Raw genomic sequence first — 21,185 nt, 5'->3', positions numbered from 1 at the left:
CTTTTTCCTTCACTTCTGGGCTTCCGATCGGTGGTCAACCGTTCCTCGAACCGCTTAATCACTCGCGACACCGTGGAATTCGCGAATCCCAACGTTTTAGCGATGGAACGATGCGAGAGATCCTTGTTCTCGTGTTGAATGCGCAAGATTTTATCACGCACGAGCTGTTCTTTCGACTCAATTTCCGCGAGTTTTGATCACAGGACTTTAAAACTTGCAGGATGTAAATAATGCATTATGAACTAAATCCACCCAAATTTTCATTTAATTCTACCCAACGGTTAAAAAGTTAGAGCAATTTCATAGTGTGGCAATTTCATCGTGGACGGACACCCTTTACAAAGAAGGGTATAGATATCACTTGAAAAACCGACTATTGATCCGAGGCCCGGAGGGCCGAGTGTCATATACCATTCGACTCAGCTCGACGAGATCGAACATGTCTGTGTGTGTGTGTACGTGTGTACGTGTGTATGTGTGTATGTGTGTGTGTATGTAACGAAATGAATGCGCTCACGTTTCTCAGCAACCGCTCAACCGATTTGGACAAACTCGGCGCCAAATGATAGGTCTTGGGGTCCCATTGAACGCTATTGAACAGTTTTGGAATCGGTGAACCGGTTCCGGAGATATGGCCGGAATAAGATCCGGTGAATATGGGCCTTCACGCTGGATTTAACGGAAAACGTATCAAAACCATCATGCGACACATCAAATTAAAACAGAATTCAAAAATAAGATCAATGCAAGTCGTGTTAAGTGTTCCAGACCACATTGGACACACTTGGACATGTTCCGGGTACCCCGGGGAAGTTGCTTGAATATGAATTGAATTAAAACCCATTAAATCACATTAAAATACGATGATAAGGTGATTGGTAGCCTCACCAAATATACTACACCCGGATATATTCCGGGTACCCCAGGCAGTGGCGTAGCGTCACTGGATGACACGGGGGTGGGGGGCTTGGTCACTGATAATGACAATAAAATAAATAAACTTGAATAAGTAAGAAGGGTCTGATCACACCATAGGTGCATAAATTCGGTTTTTTTTTTATGGATTTGTAAATAAAAATTTGCCTACAACTTATTTTCGATACTGTTCCTACCTATTCAGCCCCCAGTTGTCTTGCTCCCAGGGAAATAGGTAATGAAATTTAATAAAAACGCTGATGAATATTGCTCATAACCCCTGATAACATCACATGTCATCATGAAGGCATATTTCTTTCAACTCTTGAAAATAATTACACCTCTTAGCTTGATGACATCTTAACTTTTATTGTTTACTTATTATTACCAGTATCACTATAGTAGTTCTTTTTAATGCAAAGAAACAGTTTACGTTTACGCCAAAGTCACACATGCATTGTATTTAGTATGACGGTAGTGCTACATGGGAGAAGATGGGATCTGAGCTTTTTAATGTTTGATCGCTAACCTTTGTCACACAATCGGCAATTAAGTGATTCGCTTGTTTGAAAGAATCAAGCTATTGTTGCGAAAATGTGTTGAACGGATGACTAAAAGCAATTTAGTCGGTTCCCATTCGTTGACATAGGGTTGGAAATGATAAGACTATTTAAACGACAAACCTCTCTCAGGAGATTTACACGGATACGTTCTACGGTTAAGGTTAACTTTGCTCTGGTCAAAATGATCGAAATGGAATATTCTTAAACGGTGATTAGTAGGGTCGAAAGGAAATCCGTAATAAGGTATGATGAGATTTAGGAAATTTTTGTCCGCTTCCGTGCAATGGCTTCCTCCACAGCCCGCAACTGTTTAAGGAGTTCTTCCCTCCTAGAAGATTTTTTCGCGGCACTGGCACTGGCAGCCGCCTTCTCTAACGCTGCACTTGATGGTGGAATGACTTGAGCGTTCGGTTTTGAATCGCCCGATGACTTCTTTAGCTCAGCTGTTGAATAACAAAGAAAAACGAAGTGTGAAAATTGTGTGCTAATTTATAGATACCGTTAGATCTAGATAGAGCTGGAATTTGTAAACAATGACTTTTATCGATGATTTTTAGGAACTCAAGGCATGTCCACGCAAACCATCATAATCGTCGGGTAGGGGAAGTCGTCCCCTACCCGATGGTGTTGTTGAATTGCGAAGGCGAGCCTTAACTTTCTAGAAATCATCGAAAGAAGTCATTATTAACAAAAGCTGTTACGCCCTAATTCCAGCTCTATCTAGAGATGGTCATAATTGCATGCGTCATCATCTTCTTTCGCTCATGTAAAATTTTCCCTTTTGCTCCTCTAGTATAGGGTAGTTGTACCAGTAGGTTGCATCCATATAAACTTCAAACCATTTGCACTAAAACTTCATCAATATTTTTGTACAGGCTAATATTTTGGGGTTAGTAAACAAACTGGAGGGTGGCCTATTAGGTTGCAAATCCTTTTATTTTTCAAAATGAAGTACCCTAATGTTCCAGTTATCCAGTTATGGCGTTCCTACACACTTAATCTAGCTCGGTAAAATCTCCAACAGCCGATTACCTCGGCATTTACTTTTGCTGATATATCTGCAAAATATATGTTTGTTAGCTAATATCTCAGCAAAATCTTATTTGTTAGCTGAGTCTCGGCAATTGTTTTACTGAACCTCAGCAAAATAAATTGCAGAACTACTCGGCTATTGGAATCTCGGCGAAAAAATTTAAGTGTGTATTTATGGTGTAGGGGAGAACAGTACATAACGCACCCCCGGGGTAAGACGCACTTTTTCATTTTATTTTGAGTTTTTCTTCGAAGTTTTAATCCAATTCTAGGATTTATCATGCAGGATTTTGAGTTCAGATGCTATGCTAGAAGTGCTGCTTGATAAGACAACAACAAAGTTACGCAAAAGCCATGAGAAACACAAATGAAAGTCAGCTGGTGCGTTCTGCCCAGGGGGTGCGTTGTATACCATTCTCCCCTATTCCAATTATGACATATGAAATTCCCATAGGATAATAGCATAAATGGTACATCAACTCTAGATAATGTAGCAGTTGACTATTTCTTGGTATTTGTCACCATTCACCCATTTCTTCCCAGGGTAGTATTATGATCAACAACTTTTCGGTCCATCTCACGATTTTCAATCCAATTTTGAATAGTCAGTATCGATTTAAGCTGTCTCTATGTCACCCGCTTACCTAACTACGACTGCCATTTTCTCGAGTTCTTCTTTTTCTATGTACAATATATACAAATCTATAAACAATCAATAAACAATATAAACAATATAAAAATGAATTTCTGTCTGTCTGACCCTTATAGACTTGGAAACTACTGAACCGATCAGCGTGAAAATTTGTATGCAGGGTTTTTTTGGGGCAGGGAAAGGTTTTTATGATGGTTCGAGACCCCTCCCTCCTATGTAAATGGGGGTTCCCATATAACTGAAACAGAAATTTCTGCATAACTCGAGAACTAACCTTTACCTTTGCATGTTCACAATTGCAACGGGAAGGATAGTCGTGTTAGTGGATTGGGTTATTCAATTCGATTCAACAACCGCCGACTAGAAGATCAAGCTGTGAAAAGATCGTTTTTTGAAGAACTTGAGACCCGAACAGCGGATGTTCCGGAAGGTGGCATGGCAGCTTAGAATTTTTTTTTTTTTTTTTATATATCTTTATTAAGGACACTTTTAGGCGTTGGCTGGCTCGTCTCCGTACGACCGGCAGCTTAGAAGAACAGTGGACGGGCATCAAAAATGCCTTTATCGAGACAAGTGGGTACATTCTGGTTGAGCAGCGCACGAAAAGAGCTGATCACCGATGTACCTGGCGAAAGATTGATGAGCGTAGAGAAGCAAAAGCCGCGATACAGCGGGCGAGCACCAGAGGAGCCAAGAATGAAGCCCGTCAACGGTATTCGGTAGCTCTTTCAGTCACAAGCGAGCGTAGGTAGACTCCCTGGCAGACAAAGGGACTGGCGATATCCGCGTCCTCTACGATATCTCACGACGCCTGCATGGAACAAGGATGAATCCAAAGAGACCAGTGAAAGACCCGACTGGACAGTTACTTACCGACCCCATTGACCAGCTAAAACGTTGGTTTGAGCACTTTGAACAACTTCAAGTTTCGACGTCTAATCAACCATCAACATCTCGATATAATCTGCCAAGGGTACGACGCATCACTCGCGTCATCTCCGAGGCCCACCACTTCAGAGTATTGAAGCAGCTATCCGAAGTATGAAATCCAACAAGGCTCCTGGGGTCGATCGCAATCAGCATAAATGCTCAAAGCTGACCCAATGTTGCATAAACTATTCTGTAATATCTGGAACACCGCGACTTTTTCGGCCGACTGGATGCAGGGCGTCTTAGTGAAGGTTTCAAAGAAAGGGGATCTGACTGTGTGCGATAACTGGCGAGGCATCATGTTAATGTGTGTTGTTCTCAAAGTTCTGTGCAAAGTAACCCAGAATCGGATACAGGAGAAGATAGACGTAACTCTCCGGCGCCAGCAGGCAGGATTCCGCAGGTGTGAGGCAAGGATGTTTACTATCATCGCTACTGTTCCTCATCGTAATCGACGAGATCAAGGCAGGTGCAATTGACCGTGTACTGAATCGTGAGCTATGGAGCATCTCAACGACTTCGATTTGGTTGATGATGTTGCGCTATTAGCACAATGGTGCTCTGATATGTAGAGAAAGCTCAAAGACCTAGCCGAACGCTCCTCTGCAGCGGGCCTCACCATCAACGTCAACAAGACTAAATCGTTGGATGTCAACACAGACAACCCTTGCACCTTAACGGTAGCGGAACAAGCAGTGAAGAAAGTCGAAAGTTTCCAATATCTTAGGATCCAGATAGCGACAAACAGTGGGACCAAGAGCGACATAGGTGCACGAATGAAGAAGGCTAGGGATACTTTTGCGAGTGTATGAAGATCTAACCAGATAAGTAAAGGTACCAAAATTCAAATTTTCAATTCAAACTTGACATCTATGCTGTTATACGCCAGCGATACGTGATGTGTATCAGCGGGTAACACACAAAAGCTGCAGGTTTTCATCAACCGACGCATGCTATATATTTCGTGCCTGGTGGCCTTACAACTGGATCTCGAATGCTGAGCTCGATCGTCGATGTCATCAGAAACCGATATCAATAGAAATTCGATAACTTAAATTGAGGCGGTTCGGCCACACACTACGAAGGGGCGGAAATGAAATCTGCAAGCAAGCGCTGGATAAGAACCCGGCAGAACATCGCAGCAAAGGCAGACCCATGGGCTCATGGCGGCGGAGCTTCAACAAGGAAATAAGAGAAGTCGACAGGCAAGGAAGGCAAAAGCGAGCATCCGCCCAGAATGAAAATCTTTCACGTTGGCCTTATGCACCACTAGGGGTATGCAAGATACATAAGTAAGAAAGTAAAGTTGGGTTATTTTTAAATCAGAATTCATTGTGGTAAGAGATGCGATTAGTAGACTGTTTCGATTTAAATCTAGTGGAGATAGAATAAAGCATAATGAAAAATTGCAAGGAAGGGGACGGGCTTGGGATTGAACTCCCCGACCTTATGCCCAGTAAACATAAACGGTAAGCTACCGAGGTCTCGTCTCTAGGATTTTACATATTTTTTCATAGAAAACGATGATTGATTGAAGCGGTAGAATTTTGAAATGTTTTGATCAGTCCACGATCATTAAAATTTGTCCAAGTATGAGATACGAAAATTTTACGAAGTTACAAGATCTGAAAATTGGAATTTATGAGATGTTGGAATCTAATAAATTCTATGTCTGGGATCTTGATTATTTTTTTTAAAATATGAGATTTTTATTAAATCTTTCTACATGTTTTTTTTTTCATGTCGGATACCAAGCCGGAGGCGGCGGGTTCGATTCCCGGTCCGGTCGAGAGCATTTAGAACACTAAGCTAAAAGCATGCAATAAGCTAATATACACTAAGCAATAAGCTTGAAATGTGAATAAGAAGAAGAATATCATGGATTTTGGAAAAGAAATCTTTAGTCCCATAATTATGAAAATGGATAAAATATAAAGTAGTAGTATCAAGTATAAAATCTTGAACATTTAGCCAAGTTCTAAGATCTTGAAATGTTTCAAAGTCCTGATTCTGGAATAATTATCTATTCTCGAGATCTTGAAAATGTTCTGTTGCCGCGATATCTTGGTATTTTTTATATGTCCAGTATTCTGCCGTTATACGCATAACTGTCCCATGTTCTATGCAATTCTTATGTACCGTGGGACTCTTATGCGTATAACGGTAGTATTGTATTGTTCTGCATCTTTCCCATTTCGTAGAAGGTCTGAACGATTGATTGTGCATTTACGCAGGTTGATTCCTGCAGATTTAAGAACCTCGACACCTTGATTCAATAGCTCCCTTACTTCATCGATGTTCTTCGCCCCTGACAGAAAATCGTCGACATACATATCCAAACCAATCCTCTCCACTGCGATCATTCGCTACTTGTCTCATGGCTTGTATAGATTTCGTTCAGTATGTGGCGGTGTAGAGACGGTAGTGTTTGATTGGCTCGCTTGAGAACCACAAATAATCTGTCTAGTAGATGCAACCACACTTGGCAGAGCATCTTTTCCGCATCTACTGCACCTTGTTCGACATGAAACGCAAATGAACAGAGAACAGTTCACGTTTGATTCATCTAGAAGCCCATCGTAGAAAGATACGCCAGATGCGGACACACTAGCGACATAAAAAACCAACCGTCGTTGTGCTCTTTGCCTTCATCCCTGCAAAGTGAGGGAGGTAGAAGTTTTCATTCATGAAATCCGAATACTGCTTGAATCTCGTTCGAACAGTTTTTTCATCGATCTTAACTGCCGCTCATGGCAAGTCCGTCCCATAGCACAAATCAGGAAGCCGAGAAAAAGACGTTTTAAATTTGCATCGCATCATTCCTTCGTATGTAATGGGACAACCCGTTTTGCTGTTTTTTCCAAACATTTCGAGAACAAAGTTATAGAGTTCATCCAGTATTATGAAAATATGATTGATTAGCTAGCGTTTCTATTGAAAAAATCAGTTTTGACAAAAACGCAAATAGGACCGACTTGGGATGAGCGGCAATTAACCTGCCGTCAATGAAACGATCAGCGCAGGCTTCGAATCGTCGAAAGGAAGTTCCACGATGAAGCGTCCCGAATGGTCCAGAGAGGAAGCGGACTGGTAGAACTATACTGCCGCTTGTTCAGAAGGAGTAGGCTGATGTAGCTTTGGAACCTTCTCCTGATATGTTTACCTCTGCATGTAGATTGATGATGAAGAAATGGTTGGAATCATCTGTCCTGTAGATAGCTAAATTTCCAAATCCATTGTATTCTGGGCCACAGAAGTACCTTTTTTTATCTTTGTATTGGTAAGAACTATTGCATTCCTGCTGATAGGTTTGGGTTTTCATATACATGTTCAACTGCCACCGTACGTTTCACACGCAGTGAACTGTTGCAAACAAATCAAGTCGTTTCGCCTCATTCTCATTCCGAAAGAACAAACCCTTGATGAATTCAACTTTTATGTTACCCACATTTATTTATCTACCATCTAGAGTGATTAAAAAAGTGCTTTTTACATGAAAAGCGGAGCTAGACGACGCGTGACGTTATGGTGATTTGGGTCAGTTGGTAATTTACCTTTCTTTGACGGTACAGCCGCCTTTGAAGGTTTCTCGGAAACCTTGGATTTTTTTGACTTTTCCCGAGACGACGTCGAAGAACTGGAAGAGTAAGAACTCTCAGAACCAGAATCGCTGGAATCAGACGAGCCTGAACCAGAAGAACTCGATCGTCGTCGCCGTTTTTCAGTGGACGATTTAGGCACCGGCGAGGACTGGAAATGGAATGCGTTATTATGTTTTCCAAGTTCCTCTGCGATTATAACTTACCTTTTTCCTTTTGGTGGTCACCACTTTTTCTACAACTCTCTTTTCTGGAGGAGGAGGTGAAGCATTGCGTTTCTTAGCAACAACTGGTGAAACTTTTCGAACTGCAAAAGAAAGGCCACAATTAAAACAAAAAAAAATACTCCGCGTTGGAGAATACTTACCTCGCCTCGGGCTTGCGCTGGGAGATCGCGTACGAATAACCTTCCGTACGTGTGTCGTGTGGCGCTCGCTCTCCTTTGACCGATGACTATCGTAGCGGGTGCGTTTTGTGCTGGGGGACGGTGAACGACTGGAATCCGAACTGGATCCGGATCGAGAGCTGCTGCTGGAACTACTGTACGATGAACTATTGCTGTAGCTGCGTCTGTCACGGCGTGATGATCGCTTCTCACGGCCAGGTGATTTAGAACGCATCCATGGATCACTCCATTCATCAGCCCGTTGAACGATCACTTCACGAGTAGCCCGATTGCGACGTTTAGTTGGATCCTCATCCTCATACTGTGGCATCCGATGAGAAGGCAGCTCTCGGTAGCGGTGAGTGCGACCGAAAGCGTCCTCCTCGAAAGAAGCTGGCCCAGGGCGAGTAAACTTAGCGGTCACAGGTGCATTGAACTCATACGATACAGCTGCAACCGCTGGACGTGCACTGTATGTTGGTGACTACGAAAATGTATTGTTTAATTTTGGTGCCTACTTAAAATCATTCACAATCAAATTACCTCTGGTGAACCTCTGGTATAATAGTTGTCCTTCTCCAATTCGTCCTGAGTAAGAGAAAGATTCATCTTCTTGTCTTCAAAGTCGATGTCCTGCTCCTTACGCTTGGTAGCTTTGCGCATCATTTCCTTTGCCGTTCGGAGACCACGTTCCCAGGCGCTTTCACCTACCGTATCCTGGGCTCTGACTTGTGGTGGTAGTGCACCAGGGGCACTATATGGAACGGCATGGTGCGGAGCAATATGATGCATCGGAGGACGCTCAATGCGATAGTCCGTTGGATATACAACCGGATGGGCGGCGTATGGTGGAGGTTGATGCGGGATCGGAACCGGACGTACCATATCGAACATGGTATAGTTTCCCTTATCCGTTACTCCGGGATGTAGAAATCGACAACTCATTCCCCAAGTACATTGACCACGAGTGTAAAAGCGACAAACCGGTTTGGGTTCCGTCTCTTCCGGTCTCTTTTCATCTTCATCCGAGACCTCGCCTTCTTCCAGTTCTTCCCCTTCTTCCAACTCAACGTCGGAAGGCTTCTTCTTATCAGATTCCGGAGCTTGAACAGGAATCTTACCAGTTTCAGTTTTCTCCACCTCCTTCGGCGGATCATTACATTCACCCTCCTCTGCCTCGAAATCTAAAGCATCCTCATCGTTTTTTGTATCCATCAAATCCGCATCCAACAAGTTGTCGTGAGCTACAAACAGAGAACTGGTTAGTAAAATCACAATCAATACAATCTTCAATTTGCTACTACCTCTCAGAGACCCATTGGTTTGCTGCTTTTCCTCCATGCTCCGCAATTGATTTTTCTTCTCTTCCAACTTCTGGCGCAAATCGGTTATCTTCATCTTTTCGTTCTCCATGGACTGTGGATCATCTTCCTCCTCGGTACGCTGCTTCGGCTCATCATCTCTCTCTTCCTCAGCGTCCTCCTTGTCACTCTCACGATCGCTGTCCTTCCCGATTTCCTGTTCATTCTCACTTTCGAGACTCACATCGCTCAGATCCTCGTGGCTCATGTCTAGCGTGTCCTTAACTGCACTGTGTGCGGAAGGCATTTCACTGTCTTCTATCTTGTCGTCGTTGCTCTTGTCCTTGTCCTCCTGATCGGACTCCATCTCGCAATCCGAGATCTCTTCTCCCTTCAACTTCTCGCTAAGATTAGAAGCACTGGAGTGCCGTGACAGATGACGATGGCGTTTCGGCGAAGTATCCGATCGATTCGATTCCTTCGAACCCGACCGTGACCGATTGTACCGACCATCCGGTGAGCCACTGCGGCTCCGGGGTGATTTCTGCGGCATAGAATTTCGCGAATTCTCCGCACTCCGGAAAGAAGGCGAATTCGATCGGGACGCTGCATCGTCGTAGTTTTTCGGACTCGACGGTGGACTGTTTTTCTTCGATGCCGGACTGTTGGAGCGCGAATGAGATCCGGAACGCGAACGCGAGCCCGATCGCGACCGAGACCTAGACCGGGAACGAGACCTAGAGCGGGAACGAGACCTAGATCGGGAGCGGGAAGCACGACCTTCGGCACCGTCCGCTTGTGCGTTCGGGGCACCACCGGGAACACCCGGACTGGACGGGCTATCCGAGTCGGAGCTATTGGATGCCGACGAGCCGGGCCTGGAATCGTCACTATCCATGGTTCCGATGGCTGGAACGAAACAGGATGACATTAGTGTGACCTGGTAGTGAAAGAGGGGAAAAGCGTGGGTGATCTGGATGTGAATTTTAGTGCGATCCCTTGCTGCGAGAGTGAGTTATGGTGCTATCTTTCAATGGAGTGAAGTTATTGGTATCAGTTGGAAACAATTTGGAGAAATTTAACATGTTAATGTTTTTTGGCGTTTTTGTTTTTAACCTGATTCAACTGGTTCAGATACGAATGATATCTTGTCCAATAGAATTTTGAATTTTTAAATTACCATTGGAAATGAATGCTTTAACTGTAACGGATAGTATAAAACGCCGGTTTAAATAAGGTTTCAGCTATGATTAAACTATGCTCACCTATGCTAATAACATGAAAACCAGTCAGTTTCCTCTGCAGAAGGCTGACATAAACTTCCGAAATGAATGCATAACCATAAGTCTTATAAATCAACAACTAGTTCGGAAAATCCTGACATAATTCTTCACAGAGCATTCATACTTACGTCGCAAACTTAAGGAATGGCTTCTTCTACAAATTTCTTATAATTCAAGGTCTATGCAATCCTATCGGATAGAGGCACAATCATCTTGATTGCTTGGGCGAAATTTCTTTCTCGATAAATTCGCGGAAAAAGCGGAGAAATGATCAATTTTCAACAAACTTGAAAAAAAAATTACTTTTAGTATGTTTTTACCATAAATTAAATAGTATGAATGTTTCTTATGCAAAGACTAATAAAGTATATAGAAACAATAAAAAAAAAGTTTGTTAAAATTGATCGCATTAAAAATAAACCCTTTTTTTGGCGGTTGTTTTATAGTTTAGTTTGTCACAAATAGTCCCTCAAGATAAACCTTCTGTTTATGTAACATAAATTATTGACCCTCTGGTAACACCTACCATTCAAAGTAGTTAATTTATTAACGGTAACAGCTATTTTTTCAATGTCAGGTACTTTGTCTGTGAAAGGGAATCTAGTGTACTTTTAAAAGCGTATGTATTGACTGACTGCTGGCGAAGACAACATATCAAGAATAAAGAGCCTGAATTTATAAAGAGACGACATGTCAAAATTGGAACAATCGATTATCTGTCAACGTCATACGAAAAGTCATTCCAATCGAGCAGAAGACCTGTCAAATGGATAAGATGTCGTCTCTTTATAAATGCAGGCTCTTTAATCAAGAAGACTGGCACTGACAGTCTTCTTGATTTCTAGAGTAACATTTGAAATGGGCCTATGTCCAAAACGTAAACAAATCGGGGTTTGATACCATTCTTTAGCACCGCTTGATATCTACTAATCGTGTAAGAAAGTTCCGCATAATCGAGAAAAATCATTAAAAATAACTCGATTTTCGAAACGGCCGATCAACGAAATTTTTCGATTCATTTATAGGCCCGCACGCTAAAACGGCCAACCATTCATTTATTTCATTTCATTGTTAAGCCTAGTGACGTAGAAAGGCCGATGATTGAAAAATTTCAAACCAAAGCTAGGCCCTACTGCTTGAGGCACGGCCGATGATTTGTTTTGAATTTATTTGACGTTGCGAAAAGGCTTAGCAAAGGGCCTACCATTTCTGATGACAAGCACAACGGCTTAACAAAAAGGGCCTATCCATTGAAAGATTTACAAAAAAGGCTTATTAATTTATGAAATTATATTGTTATCGATTTTCATATATTTTTGAAAGCTTTTCGCATATTTTGGATGTTGTATACTGAGATACAGTTACTATTGTTATTGTGAACAATATAAATGCCTAAAGTACTTCAATTTTCTTAAATATGAATAGAATAGAGGTGGCCAAAATTTAAAATTCATTTTCTGGTTTGTTTACGTTTTGGACATAGGCCCATTTCAAATGTTACTCTAGATTTGATGTCTTCGCTGCTGGGCTAATACACTCTAAAAAATCCTCACGTCCGATTTACGTATTTAGAAAATCTCAAATGTTACGTGACGTTAGTAACTTTGACCTGCATTACACGTCATGTCCACTAAAAATGTTGGTGAAATCGACCTTATATTCACATAAACAGATTTAGTGTATTTGTGTCTGTGTGTTTGGGACTTCTATATTTAAACGTCGTCTCAATTTAAACACGTGGAATTTATATCTACCCGATGAAATTGCATAATATTCACTGCTTCTACATATAAGTTCCATTATTCTCATTAAAAATTCACGTACAAATTATGTGAAAAGCATTTTCAACAAAACGGAATATCACGTAAAAGTTACCGGTTTTACAAGTAGTTTTCAACCCGATTTCACATAAGGAGTACGTGGAAATCAGGGTCTTATTTACCTGAATAATTACGTAGATAATCGAAGCTGAATTTTAATCGGCTACGTACAATTCCGGTAAAAGTTACGTGAAAAATAGGGTGACCGAAAACCACCTATGTTTTCACGTAAATATGACGTGACGATTTTTCAGAGTGTAGTTATCTTGAATCATTTAGTTGATAGGTCTATTATAGACTAAAGCGATGCACTGCGTTATTACCAAAAGGAGTGTATAGAAGGCATTTTGAGCATTCTTTTTCGACTTCTTATTGGCTGTGACGCTCTAATTTGAGCATTAACTGCACTCAACTTCGTGACAATACGATTTATTGTAAATACAATACATTCTATTGTATGGTTACAATACATTTAATTGTACCTCTATGGGTTCTTTTTTACGGGATCCTAAGCCCAAGGAAGTCGAGAAATTTTCCAATCCGAAAAAAATCATAGATCGGACGGGAATCGAATCCAGCCGCCTCCAGCATGGACTTGCTTCGCAGCTGCGCAGATATCGACCATACACGGCGATATTGATAAAACAGTTTTCGTCAGTCACTCGAGCATGATCTTCAGGGGAAATTCATTTCAATTGTCAGTGACTACTAATATGCGCTGTTTTTGTTATTAGCTAAATTTGTAAAGAAATTAAATTAAGTAAGCCAAAAACTCAGATCCTGGTATGACATTCAAAAAAAGATCCACCAGCGAAAGAAATATTAAGCCGTCTGAATTACATTGGCACACCCCTCGTATTTCAGGATTTTGACATTTAATTGTTTATATGCATCACAAAAGTCTACCGTAGAACTCTGAAGCCGACGCCGGTGGTGTGGTGGTATCCATGGGATTTTTCTGAGGCATACAAATCTTTCGTCACGTCTTCCTTCGAAAGGGAAGTAAAGCCGTTGGTTCCGACCCATGTGTGTTGAATGGGTGCGATATCCAGGTGTGGAAGCTGCCATCCTGCACACCGTCAATGGAGAGCTATCGATGTCCGTCCCGTCGTCACTAGATTGCGGAACAAAGACCGACGTTAAATAAAGGAATGAAGAAGAAGAAGTAGAACTCTGAAGTATTTTTTGAAGCAGCAACAATGGGCGGAAAGAAAATTTCTCTTCAGGTCCTAAATCTCATTGTGCGTGATTGCCAAAGAAACGAATCGCAACGCAACATAGCCGAAAAGTATGGGATAAGCGTTGGGGCAAGTATCAATTGCTTGTAAGTGTTGCTGATCTATCTGGAAGAGGACAAAAACGAAAAAATTATTCACGAACAGACAACAGGATAATGTGAGATTGAAAAAAAAACACGCACACCATCCAGCAGTGAAAAAAGGCTGAGTCTGTCGATTTCTGATCGAAACCATTCGACGAAGCATTGCTAAACATGGTTTGAGTCGCCATATAGTTGGGAGGGTTGGCCGCACTAAAGAGTCATGTAAAAATTGGAAGAACCGGATATCAGTCAAAGTCTTGGAAATAGTCATTTCAATCGAGCAGACACCCGAGCAAAGCTGGAGATCAAATTGAAATCAAAATTTGCTGTTATGATGTAACTTATTTTGAATACTCCAGTTGATCTCATTTTAGTTGACTTAACGGTTAACACAGCAAAAATGAGAGCAAAATTTTACACTGTTGAAGCAAACGGAAAACTAATCCTGCTTTCAATTAAATCAATTTGATTACTGATTTTGCATTCATAATGTATACGGGCCTGGAGTAAATGGTTAGCATTCATGCTTCTCACGCTGAAAGACTTGGCTCAAATCTCACCCCGGGCAAGTCACAAATCAGTGCTAACATTTGAAAACGGCACAAAAGCCATTTGTAAACAAATGGTTTGTGGGCCCTTTACTCACTACTTGAAGTACACCCACGAGACACAACAGCAACATCGGGTAGGGGAAATTTTCCCCTTCCTGACGATGCTGTTGGTTTGCGTGGGCGTTCTTCGGGTAGCGAGTAAAGGGCCCACAAACCATTTGTTTACAAATGGCTTTTGCGCCGTTTTCAAATGTTAGCACTGAAATGACCTAAAATGTGTTAAACAAAACAAATAAACAATAATCATGATGAACTTCAATTAAATTTTAAACAAGACGTTAACAGCAGAACTTCAAGTTAAGTTGCTTTCATTTACAAAGTCTTGACTGCATAATGAAAGCACAATATGATGTCAGACTTATGTCGCGACATTTGAAATCAAAATGAGTTTTCATTATGATAGGAACTGCACACTTTAATATCGATTTGCTTTCATTTGGTAAACGGACTTTGCTCGGGCAACCTGTCAAATTGATGAGCTGTCGCCTCTTTGCCCAATTTAGCCTATAGTCACTATATTTCAGGGGAAACATGTCAGAAGGGTATAACTCGAAACGTAAACAATGACTTTGAACATTGATTTATCTTGAATGACCACACATTCACGGAATCTGACTACACCAACTCATAGAACAAACATTTCTCAAACATTTCAAATCCTGCCAGCAGGCAACTGTAATTTCTTCAATAATAATCTGGCACCCTGACAATGTTCAAGCTTTTGCAGAACGTTTTCGTTGTACGCAACATTTTTTTTTTTCGTCTGTGCAGTATGAATATCAATGTAAACAATCAATTTTAGACGGAATAGGAGGAAATGTGTTAAAAGAATATCGAACAACTTACACTTGTCAACGCATACCTGCAAAATTACCATTCCATCCGTAAAAAATCAATCAAAAAGTATATTTTCATCTACGCATTAGCCGCGTCGCTGTTCTCTATGAAAAACATAAAAATAGCATTCATAAATACATTTGACAAATTATCAACTGAATTGGTTTAATTTTTTTCGATTAATTTATCGTGACGATCACAATACTTCGACCACATTGATCTATTAAGAAACAGTCATGCTCGATTGGCTCCCGTCATTGTCTACGCCAGCCTATGAATATAGTGACTATAATAATTCAGCCTATTTAGGTCAAATATCTTTTAAAAAATAATGCCTACGTAGTTTATTGGCAGCTCGTTCCGTCCAATACAAAAGTTTAACGAGTTGGGTTTGTAAGAAATTATTACATACGATGAAGCAGTGCGGAAGCCTATCAGTGCAAACAAGTTGATTGAAAGGTAATTTTAGGCGAAACACCTTGGTGCACCATAGCTGCCCATCAGTGTACGCCCATGTTTGTCTTTTTCATCAGTATGTTGCTTAGTTCGAGGATCAAGAGCACATTGCTCTCCAAACCTTGTGTTCTCAATCCCTACCCTGTCATCCATTTGTTACAATTTTTTACCCCTAACCTAGAGATAGCCGCGAGTAATCGGCCTCCACTTTACTAACGTTAGTTTTAAGTAATTTTGTTATCTAAACAATAAATATCGGCTCCGCAAAGCTACAGCAAATGAGCCAGCAAAAATAAACGAATTATTTAAAAAAAAACTACCACCATTACACCATTTCCCTGTAGGAATTAACGGCGTAAATTAAATAGTTAGGGGCTGTTCATAAACTACGTAGGCGGTTGGGGGAGGGGGGGGGAGTTATCCACACCCCATACAAATTGTAAAAAAATTGTAAGGTTAATTGTCTACGCAGGGGGAGGGGGGAGGGTCAAGAATCTCAAAAAACTGTCTACGTAGTTAATGAACTTTCCTTTATTAAAAAGGTTTTCAGCCTTAGGCTAGTTCGCCTCTGCTGAATTAACTAACGTGTTTTAGAAAACTAATTGTAATTGCGACTCTCTTATGAATTCAGGTATTTTTAAATGTTTATAAAATTTATCATTTATGTTTATTAAACGGTTTATATTAAACTGATACCATTTTACACACCAGTTGAATTGAGTAAGGCATAGCATTCCGACACTGTTCCTGTTGTTAGCTACTCAACTTTTACATGTTTGTAACAGTCACTGTAAGCACTAGCAAATTGTCCACATCTTACCGACTGAATAATTTATCATCTGATATGTTTACACATTTCATCCTTGATTGCTTGTTTTACCTATGATATTCACATTTTGGATGATAGATTTCGTTCTAGATTTGCTCTTCTCCAATCAATCACGTCTTACCTTCGTACAAACATCGAGTAAAAGCCCTCGAGGAGGCGGGGACACTTTCTCCCTGATCATTTCAGGACTTTATTTTTTGTTCAAACAAGCACCAATTACAAATTACTACTTTTAGTTCTACTGAACTTGACTGAAGAGTTCCAACATATGCGCACTTACCATCCTCCTTGTATTCAAATACGACTGTCGTTTAGTTTCAATCGAGTCTTTCCTCTACCTCTTCGTTTCTTGACCGGGAGCACCCGGCCGGCTCACGAACAGATTCAAGCGCATTGATTAAACTTAAACCCACTCGTTATCGGATTGGTAAATTTCCCGTTAAGAGGATGGTCAACAAACTATATTCCGAAAACAAAACAAAGAACGTAAACCGCCAAACACATTATCAATACAATTTCATTCAACTTGTGTTGGTACATTGTTCCATTAACTTCCTGCTCAGGAGTCTGCTTGTATACATAACTGAACTTGATCCGAGCACCATTTTGATTCCGACAGTCCGTGAACTAAACGAAACATAAAAAAAAAACTTCACAACTTTCGTGTCCATACATTTCTTCATGTTCTTCTTCTTCCGGAACGAACTCTCTGGAACCGGTTAACTACTTATTTCATTCCATAACTGAACTTCACTAGGTTACATAAATACTTTAAAACGACCATTTCCTTTTCTGCATCTTAGTCCTTTCGAGAAAATTTCATTCACTAACTTTCAATCGATCCGTCTCATTTTCCATTCTGCGCTAATTTCACAATGGTGGAAGGTTTTTACTCTTGAAGTTGAGCAGTCTTCCTTGCCCGCGGGTTCTTACCTTTGCAGAGAGGACCACTGTAGGTTCAATTGCACACACGGGTATCCTGTATTCTGATTCCGGTTCGGCAGAGGCGTTTGCGAATAGATTTTTCGCAATAAAATCAAGCAGAAAATCCGTAAATTCTTCCGGACCACGCCAAAAAATGCTTCTGCGATGCTGAACGGTGCAAAATTTTCTACGCGAAACAAAAATGGCTGATGATTTTTGACGTTTCAGTTGCAGGGTTGCAATGTATAACCGTTTCGAGATGTCAGGGTGGTATTCAGTGAAGGTAAAATAAAAACATCACAGAAAGGCCATGCATAAATTACATAACACCAAAGGAGGTTATTGAGTATTGGCTATAGATACCGAGATAGATACCATAGATTCCATAGATAAGCGGAGGCACAGGCTACCATGAATAATAAATGATCTTACTGGCATCCGTGAAAAAAGTTCATGCCATCATAGAGCTCTTTGTTGTGCAGTTTTGTTTTGTTTCGTGCGTTTTGAACATTTAAATGAAGTGCAAAGCAAATCTTTGCAATAATTAATCGAGGAATAGTTTGCTTTATCTTTTCTTACAATCTTGTGAACAAACTATACCAAATGATAGAAAAACCATTGATCTACCTGTTTGTGTTGTTAGTTTTTTAAATTGAGCCTTAATTCGCGATAAATCACCAAATGAAGTGTTTGTTTACAAAAGCAATTACGCCCTAATCTCGAAGTTCTCCGGGAATGTCTGGGTTGATTCTACTTATTTGTGTAATATGTATTGTGATTATGATTAAGTGTTTATGTGCAATAAAGAATATGAAGTATTTTTATGATTTGATATTTTTTTAAAACGTTTGCTGACAAGCAATAACCTGAAGCAAAAAAACCAATCAATAAAATGGATACTTTTTACTCATGTGCAGAAAAAACATGATTGATGAAAAGTACCCATTTTTTTACGTATTCGCTGAATACTCATTAATGAGTAAAATAGGTTCTACTCATTTCATGAGTTAAGCCACTTTTCTTCAAAATGGTTCTTTTTTTACTCATTAATGGGTACTTTCAAGTTAGCGTGACATGCAGAAAAATCTATCGTCGAAACAAAAATATTTAAGGTAAATCCAAACGTAAACTCAGTTTGTTCTGGCCACAAATATATACTAGTTTGATTTCAAACGTATTCCATGTAAGAAGTCATGTGATATGAATGATAAAAATTAAAATGTTTCGTTTTTTTTTTTTAAATAATATTCATGTTGGAAATAAATGTGAAAATTTTTGTTTGATTTGAATTTGAACAAAAATAAATATGCTTATTTCAAACATGCTTTTAATTTTTAAAACAAACATCGGCCTCTTTCTACACTAATAGAATTCCACACATTTTTATTGAATAATTTCCATGTAAAATTCCACATGATTTTTAAGTGACCACACATAAACAGAATCCATCCAGAAGCACACATTAAATTTATAAGTCAAAGGAATAGTAGTGGTTACACATGGCTTTTATGTGTACACATATTAAGCACACACAACCAGACGTAACACTTCATTGTGTATCTCCGTTCATGCATTTAACGGTTGATTTGAATTTTATCAATTCCGCGAACTACTCGCCGCAGCGATGGCATCGGATTACTTTGACGTTTCTATACATTCTATAGATCTTTTATGCAATATTGTTTGCGAGTTAGCGAGCAATCTTGTTTTCCGCGAGAAGCCAGAGAGATATCGTTACTGAGGTCGTACACGAAACGAAAATCAATTATTTTATTCATGTGTTTCACTTATACATTTTTGCCAAAACATCAGCCTTATACCACAAACGAAGTGACAGACGACTAACTGGCGAAGAAATCCATTTAAATAATGTGGTTCACTGTAATAGAATTTTCTTGGAAGCTTGTGCCATCATCCGCCAGATGGGTTAGTTTTTTTGTTTTGATTTGAACAAAGTTGATTTTGTGTACAATGATTCTTTGACAGTGTGCAAAGAGTGCGTATCATTTTGTCATTTTTTATGCATTTCAGTTTTGAATAGAGTGAAAGAGATAGAACCAAAACATTCTAATACATTTGGTGAAAATGCTAGTACAATCCAGTAGTAGTGTTGCCATGTGGTACAATCCAGTAGTAGTGGTGTTGCCATGTGGTACACTGAAAAATTGAAATAGCAGGTTAGTCACCAAAGTTTTCGAGCCGCTCCGTCTGTCACTTCGTTTGTGCTTATACATTCCATAAGACAAACCACATAGGTTCTATAAGAGTGCATAAAAGGTATGTGTGACCACTTATACATTTCATTTGACACATGATCTTCATTAACTTTTTGCAAGGCGTCTGCTTATTAGTTGACTTATACATTTTATGAATAATCAGCAATAGAAATTTGCCAAAAGGTATAAGGAGATTTCTATCCGTGTATGTTTTGAGATACTATGTTTTCAAGAAAAACTTTTTCAAAGTGTTACGTCTGTTTGTCTGTGTATTAAGTGTGTCCGACACATAGATATCATTTATTTTGTTGATCACATTACAAAAATTCATGTGTAGGACACATAAAAACAACCTTTGAAATTTAATCAGTCTACGTTTGGTATCGGGAGAGAGGGGAGGATCCAACATGGATTCAGAATCCATTTCAGATTTTCGTTTTTCTTTCGACGTCTTGCGTGGGGGAGGATTATATAGAGATCAGCTCTACAGTTTACAATAAATCAAAACAACTACATGGTTTAATAGATGGCCTTTGCGCAAATGGAGCATTTTTATTAGGTTAACATTCAGCTCGCATTTAGCACATAACTAACCACAAGAAGCTTCCCAACAAACAATTGCCTATTGAAGAAACGACTTCTTGACGATTTTATTCCACTTCATGCTTAATAATACTTGTACTATTTTTAATAAACACTTCTGTTCAGGCTTTGTTCACACAAATCTGGAGAATTTATTCAACCACAACATCGAAATATTTGGTGTGGAATAAGGTATGTCGAGAAGCTTTTATTCGACTTAGAAGAGTTGTAAACAGAGCTAATTCGATCAAATTTTTGATTATTCAGCGTTTATTAGACATATGTACTTCCTTAAGCAGCGATAGTATAAAAGTATATAGACGCTTGATTCTCATGTGAAATAATGTTTAATTATTACATCATTATACATTTATTAAACGATTATTCAACTACGGGATTATTAATCCGAAAATAAGAACAGCACAGAGCAGGGTTGTTCTCGTTAGTGATTGTTGTGTCATTTATTTCTGTAGAAGCACGCATTCACCACCAGGTACTAGAAAATTCATTACATACATATATACATACATACATACACATGTCGTTAGATGGGATTCGAACCATGACCTTCCGATCACCAGCCGCTTGCCTTGCCATCTGAGCTATCCTAGAATACATCATATGAGCAGCAAAATAAGCAATAAAAGCTTGAATCTGAAAACCTATCAGCACTTCCAGTCGTAACTCTAGCTAATTCAAGGAGATGTGAGAAAGATTAATTCATTCATAATTGTTTAACATAAGACCAACGTTACCTCTCCATCTCTCTAATTTCGATTAAAGGATGCTATTCTTTTCTATAGATCTATGAATTGGTTGTCGTGAGTGATACGATTTAAATTAATTAGGAGTAGAACATAAATAAAAAAGGGTTGAGGCTGGGATTGAACTCGCGACCTTCTACTTGGAAAGCGGAAACGGTTACCACT

General features: G+C 39.8%; 1 protein-coding gene across 4 annotated transcripts; it reads right to left on the bottom strand.

The window, feature by feature from the left end:
* Positions 1-1,264: 1,264 nt before the first annotated feature.
* Positions 1,265-17,634, bottom strand: LOC135711244 (zinc finger CCCH domain-containing protein 18). 4 transcript variants are annotated; one of them, XM_065234129.1, is made up of 8 exons: positions 17,468-17,634; positions 16,656-17,161; positions 9,381-10,286; positions 8,620-9,320; positions 8,059-8,560; positions 7,898-7,998; positions 7,647-7,842; positions 1,265-1,921 (listed from the first exon to the last, which is right to left on the bottom strand). In XM_065234129.1, exons 3-8 carry the CDS (start codon positions 10,273-10,275, stop codon positions 1,734-1,736), a joined length of 2,583 nt encoding a protein of 860 aa, XP_065090201.1. In that variant the 5' UTR covers positions 10,276-10,286; positions 16,656-17,161; positions 17,468-17,634; the 3' UTR covers positions 1,265-1,733. The 4 variants fall into 4 exon arrangements, with proteins under 4 accessions (XP_065090201.1, XP_065090290.1, XP_065090362.1 ...); XM_065234218.1 differs by having other exon boundaries at positions 16,656-16,993; XM_065234290.1 differs by having other exon boundaries at positions 16,656-16,785.
* Between the last annotated feature and the right edge of the window lie 3,551 nt (positions 17,635-21,185).

Source organism: Ochlerotatus camptorhynchus, unplaced genomic scaffold (genome assembly GCF_037179485.1).
Source record: "Ochlerotatus camptorhynchus isolate MF236.1 unplaced genomic scaffold, CSIRO-AGI_Acam_v1.1 ptg000003l, whole genome shotgun sequence".
In the NCBI taxonomy this organism is placed as follows: Eukaryota; Metazoa; Arthropoda; class Insecta; order Diptera; family Culicidae; genus Ochlerotatus; species Ochlerotatus camptorhynchus.
The sequence above is the reverse complement of the archived record's forward strand: the minus strand, read 5'-3'. Positions and strand labels throughout refer to the sequence as shown.

Excerpts from the sequence above, each read along its gene's own strand:
- LOC135711244 (XM_065234129.1), bottom strand. The coding sequence starts at position 10,275 with ATGGATAGTGACGATTCCAGGCCCGGCTCGTCGGCATCCAATAGCTCC. Across the intron at positions 7,999-8,058 it reads CAGCGCAAGCCCGAGGCGAG|TTCGAAAAGTTTCACCAGTT; the intron begins GTAAGTATTCTC and ends TTTCTTTTGCAG. Across the intron at positions 7,843-7,897 it reads TGACCACCAAAAGGAAAAAG|TCCTCGCCGGTGCCTAAATC; the intron begins GTAAGTTATAAT and ends TTCCATTTCCAG.